General features: G+C 39.5%; 1 protein-coding gene and 1 long non-coding RNA gene across 2 annotated transcripts in view; one reads left to right on the top strand and one right to left on the bottom strand.

Moving 5' to 3' along the window:
• Positions 1-6,904, top strand: part of LOC137647340 (titin-like) — a 12,811-nt gene extending 5,907 nt beyond the window's left edge. The window contains exon 2 of the mRNA XM_068380739.1: positions 1-6,904. This exon is cut by the window's left edge and continues 639 nt beyond it. Within this exon, the coding sequence (XP_068236840.1) occupies positions 1-6,696 (6,696 nt within the window). The 3' untranslated portion in view covers positions 6,697-6,904.
• The window catches only part of LOC137647312 (uncharacterized), a 137,191-nt gene that overhangs the window by 8,863 nt on the left and 120,828 nt on the right, over positions 1-7,500 (bottom strand). The window lies entirely within an intron of this gene.

The following is a 7,500-nucleotide window of genomic DNA, read 5'->3' as shown; positions in this document are numbered from 1 at the left end:
AAGGATATTCTAATTGGTCCACAGCCAATTAAGCCAATCATATCAATTCAAAATAAATCAGAAACTCTTGAACCACAGCGTTCTAAGCGAAAGATATCAGATATGTCCATACCAAGCGTGTCAAAAATTCCACAAAGAACCTTTCTAGAAATACCTCAGCATAAAAACCCTAACCTGCCTAATATCACCATTACAGACCTGCCTAGCAAGTATAGAATCCAATATCCTTCGAGCATCAAAGTTCCTACTTTTAAAGCTCCTGCTACCGCAGGTATCAGAGAACCAGATATACTAGAAATACCAAAGCAGAAAATACCGGATATCAGTGATATAACTGAAGAAAATATCTCCATTCCATATGTGTCTAAAATTTTACAGCCAATATTTCCAGGATTACGAGAACACGAAAACCCTACCATGAATCCAATAAACATTTCCAACCTGCCTAGCAAGCATGCAAGCCCACATACTTCTACCATTCATGTTCCTGATTTTACAGCATTTGCTACCCCTGGCATCCCAGAACCTAATATAACAGAAATGCCAAATAAAGAAATACCACAAATCAGCGATATAACTGAGCATAATATCCCAGATACTGACCTCCCTATCATTCCTGTCATATCACCACCACAAATGATAGCTCCATCATTACCACAACTCGATATCAACGATATTCCTAAAGATTCACAGCCACAAATACCAGATATCTCTGTTCCAAATGTGCCAGAAATACCCGACCACATATTGCCGGAAATACCAGAGCTTAAAAACCCATCTATTTCTAGCATTGAGCTTCCTAACTTTATACCACCAGCTTCCCCTGACATCCCAGAACCTAATATACCAGAAATACCAAATCAAGAAATACCACAAATCAGCGATATACCTGAGCATATTATCCTCGATACTGACCTCCCTAACATTCCTGTCATATCACCACCACAAATGATAGCTCCATCATTACCACAACTCGATATCAACGATATTCCTAAAGGTTCACAGCCACAAATACCAGATATCTCTGTTCCAAATGTGCCAGAAATACCCGACCACATCTTGCCGGAAATACCAGAGCATAAAAACCCATCTATTTCTAGCATTGAGCTTCCTAACTTTATACCACCAGCTTCCCCTGACATCCCAGAACCTAATATACCAAAAATACCAAATCAAGAAATACCACAAATCAGCGATATACCTGAGCATATTATCCTCGATACTGACCTCCCTAACATTCCTGTCATATCACCACCACAAATGATAGCTCCATCATTACCACAACTCGATATCAATGATATTCCTAAAGGTTCACAGCCACAAATACCAGATATCTCTGTTCCAAATGTGCCAGAAATACCCGACCACATCTTGCCGGAAATACCAGAGCATAAAAACCCATCTATTTCTAGCATTGAGGTTCCTAACTTTATACCACCAGCTTCCCCTGACATCCCAGAACCTAATATACCAGAAATACCAAATCAAGAAATACCACAAATCAGCGATATACCTGAGCATATTATCCTCAATACTGACCTCCCTAACATTCCTGTCATATCACCACCACAAATGATAGCTCCATCATTACCACAACTCGATATCAACGATATTCCTAAAGGTTCACAGCCACAAATACCAGATATCTCTGTTCCAAATGTGCCAGAAATACCCGACCATAATTTGCCGGAAATACCAGATCATAAAAACCCACCTATTTCTACCATTAAGGTTCCTAACTTTATACCACCAGCTTCCCCTGACATCCCAGAACCTAATATACCAGAAATACCAAATCAAGAAATACCACAAATCAGCGATATACCTGAGCATATCATCCTCAATACTGACCTCCCTAACATTCCTGTCATATCACCACCACAAATGATAGCTCCATCATTACCACAACTCGATATCAACGATATTCCTAAAGGTTCACAGCCACAAATACCAGATATCTCTGTTCCAAATGTGCCAGAAATACCCGACCACATATTGCCGGAAATACCAGAGCTTAAAAACCCATCTATTTCTAGCATTGAGGTTCCTAACTTTATACCACCAGCTTCCCCTGACATCCCAGAACCTAATATACCAGAAATACCAAATCAAGAAATACCACAAATCAGCGATATACCTGAGCATATTATCCTCAATACTGACCTCCCTAACATTCCTGTCATATCACCACCACAAATGATAGCTCCATCATTACCAAAACTCGATATCAACGATATTCATAAAGGTTCACAGCCACAAATACCAGATATCCCTGTTCCAAATGTGCCAGAAATACCCGACCATAATTTGCCGGAAATACCAGATCATAAAAACCCACCTATTTCTAGCATTAAGGTTCCTAACTTTATACCACCAGCTTCCCCTGACATCCCAGAACCTAATATACCAGAAATACCAAATCAAGAAATACCACAAATCAGCGATATACCTGAGCATATTATCCTCAATACTGACTTCCCTAACATTCCTGTCATATCACCACCACAAATGATAGCTCCATCATTACCACAACTCGATATCAATGATATTCCTAAAGGTTCACAGCCACAAATACCAGATATCTCTGTTCCAAATGTGCCAGAAATACCCGACCACATATTGCCGGAAATACCAGAGCATAAAAACCCATCTATTTCTAGCATTGAGCTTCCTAACTTTATACCACCAGCTTCCTCTGACATCCCAGAACCTAATATACCAGAAATACCAAATCAAGAAATACCACAAATCAGCGATATACCTGAGCATATTATCCTCGATACTGACCTCCCTAACATTCCTGTCATATCACCACCACAAATGATAGCTCCATCATTACCACAACTCGATATCAACGATATTCCTAAAGATTCACAGCCACAAATACCAGATATCTCTGTTCCAAATGTGCCAGAAATACCCGACCACATATTGCCGGAAATACCAGAGCTTAAAAACCCATCTATTATCAACATTGAGGTTCCTAATTTTATACCACCAGCTTCCCCTGACATCCCAGGACCTAATATACCAGAAATACCAAATCAAAAAATACCACAAATCAGCGATATACCTGAGCATATTATCCTCGATACTGACCTCCCTAACATTCCTGTCATATCACCACCACAAATGATAGCTCCATCATTACCAAAACTCGATATCAATGATAATCCTAAAGGTTCACAGCCACAAATACCAGATATCTCTGTTCCAAATGTGCCAGAAATACCCGACCATAATTTGCCGGAAATACCAGATCATAAAAACCCACCTATTTCTAGCATTAAGGTTCCTAACTTTATACCACCAGCTTCCCCTGACATCCCAGAACCTAATATACCAGAAATACCAAATCAAGAAATACCACAAATCAGCGATATACCTGAGCATATTATCCTCGATACTGACCTCCCTAACATTCCTGTCATATCACCACCACAAATGATAGCTCCATCATTACCACAACTCGATATCAACGATATTCCTAAAGATTCACAGCCACAAATACCAGATATCTCTGTTCCAAATGTGCCAGAAATACCCGACCACATATTGCCGGAAATACCAGAGCTTAAAAACCCATCTATTATCAACATTGAGGTTCCTAACTTTATACCACCAGCTTCCCCTGACATCCCAGAACCTAATATACCAGAAATACCAAATCAAAAAATACCACAAATCAGCGATATACCTGAGCATATTATCCTCGATACTGACCTCCCTAACATTCCTGTCATATCACCACCACAAATGATAGCTCCATCATTACCACAACTCGATATCAACGATATTCCTAAAGGTTCACAGCCACAAATACCAGATATCTCTGTTCCAAATGTGCCAGAAATACCCGACCACATCTTGCCGGAAATACCAGAGCATAAAAACCCATCTATTTCTAGCATTGAGCTTCCTAGCTTTATACCACCAGCTTCCCCTGACATCCCAGAACCTAATATACCAGAAATACCAAATAAAAAAATACCACAAATCAGCGATATACCTGAGCATATTATCCTCGATACTGTCCTCCCTAACATTCCTGTCATATCACCACCACAAATGATAGCTCCATCAATACCACAACTCGATATCAATGATATTCCTAAAGGTTCACAGCCACAAATACCAGATATCTCTGTTCCAAATGTGCCAGAAATACCCGACCACATATTGCCGGAAATACCAGAGCATAAAAACCCACCTATTTCTAGCATTGAGGTTCCTAACTTTATACCACCAGCTTCCCCTGACATCCCAGAACCTAATATACCAGAAATACCAAATCAAGAAATACCACAAATCAGCGATATACCTGAGCATATTATCCTCGATACTGACCTCCCTAACATTCCTGTCTTATCACCACCACAAATGATAACTCCATCATTACCACAACTCGATATCAATGATATTCCTAAAGGTTCACAGCCACAAATACCTGATATCTCTGTTCCAAATGTGCCAGAAATACCCGACCACATCTTGCCGGAAATACCAGAGCATAAAAACCCACCTATTTCTAGCATTGAGGTTCCTAACTTTATACCACCAGCTTCCCCTGACATCCCAGAACCTAATATACCAGAAATACCAAATCAAGAAATACCACAAATCAGCGATATACCTGAGCATATTATCCTCGATACTGACCTCCCTAACATTCCTGTCATATCACCACCACAAATGATAGCTCCATCATTACCACAACTCGATATCAACGATATTCCTAAAGGTTCACAGCCACAAATACCAGATATCTCTGTTCCAAATGTGCCAGAAATACCCGACCACATCTTGCCGGAAATACCAGAGCATAAAAACCCATCTATTTCTAGCATTGAGCTTCCTAACTTTATACCACCAGTTTCCCCTGACATCCTAGAACCTAATATACCAAAAATACCAAATCAAAAAATACCACAAATCAGCGATATACCTGAGCATATTATCCTCGATACTGACCTCCCTAACATTCCTGTCATATCACCACCACAAATGATAGCTCCATCATTACCACAACTCGATATCAACGATATTCCTAAAGGTTCACAGCCACAAATACCAGATATCTCTGTTCCAAATGTGCCAGAAATACCCGACCACATCTTGCCGGAAATACCAGAGCATAAAAACCCATCTATTTCTAGCATTGAGCTTCCTAACTTTATACCACCAGCTTCCCCTGACATCCCAGAACCTAATATACCAAAAATACCAAATCAAGAAATACCACAATTCAGCGATATACCTGAGCATATTATCCTCGATACTGACCTCCCTAACATTCCTGTCATATCACCACCACAAATGATAGCTCCATCATTACCACAACTCGATATCAATGATATTCCTAAAGGTTCACAGCCACAAATACCTGATATCTCTGTTCCAAATGTGCCAGAAATACCCGACCACATCTTGCCGGAAATACCAGAGCATAAAAACCCACCTATTTCTAGCATTGAGGTTCCTAACTTTATACCACCAGCTTCCCTTGACATCCCAGAACCTAATACACCAGAAATACCAAATCAAAAAATACCACAAATCAGCGATATACCTGAGCATATTATCCTCGATACTGACCTCCCTAACATTCCTGTCATATCACCACCACAAATGATAGCTCCATCATTACCACAACTCGATATCAATGATATTCCTAAAGGTTCACAGCCACAAATACCAGATATCTCTGTTCCAAATGTGCCAGAAATACCCGACCACATCTTGCCGGAAATACCAGAGCATAAAAACCCACCTATTTCTAGCATTGAGGTTCCTAACTTTATACCACCAGCTTCCCTTGACATCCCAGAACCTAATACACCAGAAATACCAAATCAAAAAATACCACAAATCAGCGATATACCTGAGCATATTATCCTCGATACTGACCTCCCTAACATTCCTGTCTTATCACCACCACAAATGATAGCTCCATCATTACCACAACTCGATATCAATGATATTCCTAAAGGTTCACAGCCACAAATACCTGATATCTCTGTTCCAAATGTGCCAGAAATACCCGACCACATCTTGCCGGAAATACCAGAGCATAAAAACCCACCTATTTCTAGCATTGAGGTTCCTAACTTTATACCACCAGCTTCCCTTGACATCCCAGAACCTAATATACCAGAAATACCAAATCAAGAAATACCACAAATCAGCGATATACCTGAGCATATTATCCTCGATACTGACCTCCCTAACATTCCTGTCATATCACCACCACAAATGATAGCTCCATCATTACCACAACTCGATATCAACGATATTCCTAAAGATTCACAGCCACAAATACCAGATATCTCTGTTCCAAATGTGCCAGAAATACCCGACCACATCTTGCCGGAAATACCAGAGCATAAAAACCCACCTATTTCTAGCATTGAGGTTCCTAACTTTATACCACCAGGTTCCCTTGACATCCCAGAACCTAATATACCAGAAATACCAAATCAAGAAATACCACAAATCAGCGATATACCTGAGCATATTATCCTCGATACTGACCTCCCTAACATTCCTGTCATATCACCACCACAAATGATAGCGCCAACAATGCCAACAATCAATTTCAAGGATACTCCTCAGGGTTCTAAGCCACCGATATCGGATATCTCTGTTCCATATGTGTCATATATCCCAAACCAAATCTTGCCTGAAATACCCGAGTAAAGAAAATATTAGCTTGCCTAGTATAAACATCCTAGATCTGCCTAATAAACCTTTAAACCCCTATATGTCCAGCAATGGCGTTCCTAATTTTAAAAAAACAATTAATCTTGGTATCCTGAAGCCAATTTCATCATAAATACCAAAGCCAGGCGCACCAGAAATCAACGATAACAGTAAACAAGAAATCCCCAATATTACAATCATTCCTCCGCAACCAATGAGTAATCTAGCATTACCACAAATTAAGATAAAAAATATTCCAGTTGTTATTACGCCACATATATCAACAATTTCTAAACCAATTGTGTCCGAAATTCCCAAACTGCCATTGCTCCAAGTACCTGAGCATAAAAACCAAACCATTCCTACTATGAACATCCCAACACTGGCAAGCAAATCTGTGATCCCACATTCTTCAAGCGTAAGTGTTCGATATTTCAGAGCCTATTCTCCCAAGTATCCAAAAACCCAATTTACCAAAAATACAAAAACATGACCCACCAGAAATCAATAAAATTAATGTAAAAGGAATTTCAAATGCAGTCATCCCTAATATTCCAGTGTCTCCTCCACAATTAAATATTCCAACTGTATAACAACTTGCTATCACAGATGCTTCAGATATTTCTAAGTCAGATATATCCTCTATTTCTATTCCAAATGTGACAGAAACTCCCAGAACACTATTGCCTAGTATGCCTGTGCATAAAACTCCCATAATGCATAGTCTAGAAATAACAAACTTAACTAACAGACCTATAAACTCAGATATTGCTAATATTGATATTCCTGATTTTACAGAAC

The sequence above is a fragment of the Palaemon carinicauda genome, chromosome 9, assembly GCF_036898095.1.
Source record: "Palaemon carinicauda isolate YSFRI2023 chromosome 9, ASM3689809v2, whole genome shotgun sequence".
Classification (NCBI taxonomy): domain Eukaryota; kingdom Metazoa; phylum Arthropoda; class Malacostraca; order Decapoda; family Palaemonidae; genus Palaemon; species Palaemon carinicauda.
This window is presented reverse-complemented; position numbering and strand designations above follow the sequence as displayed.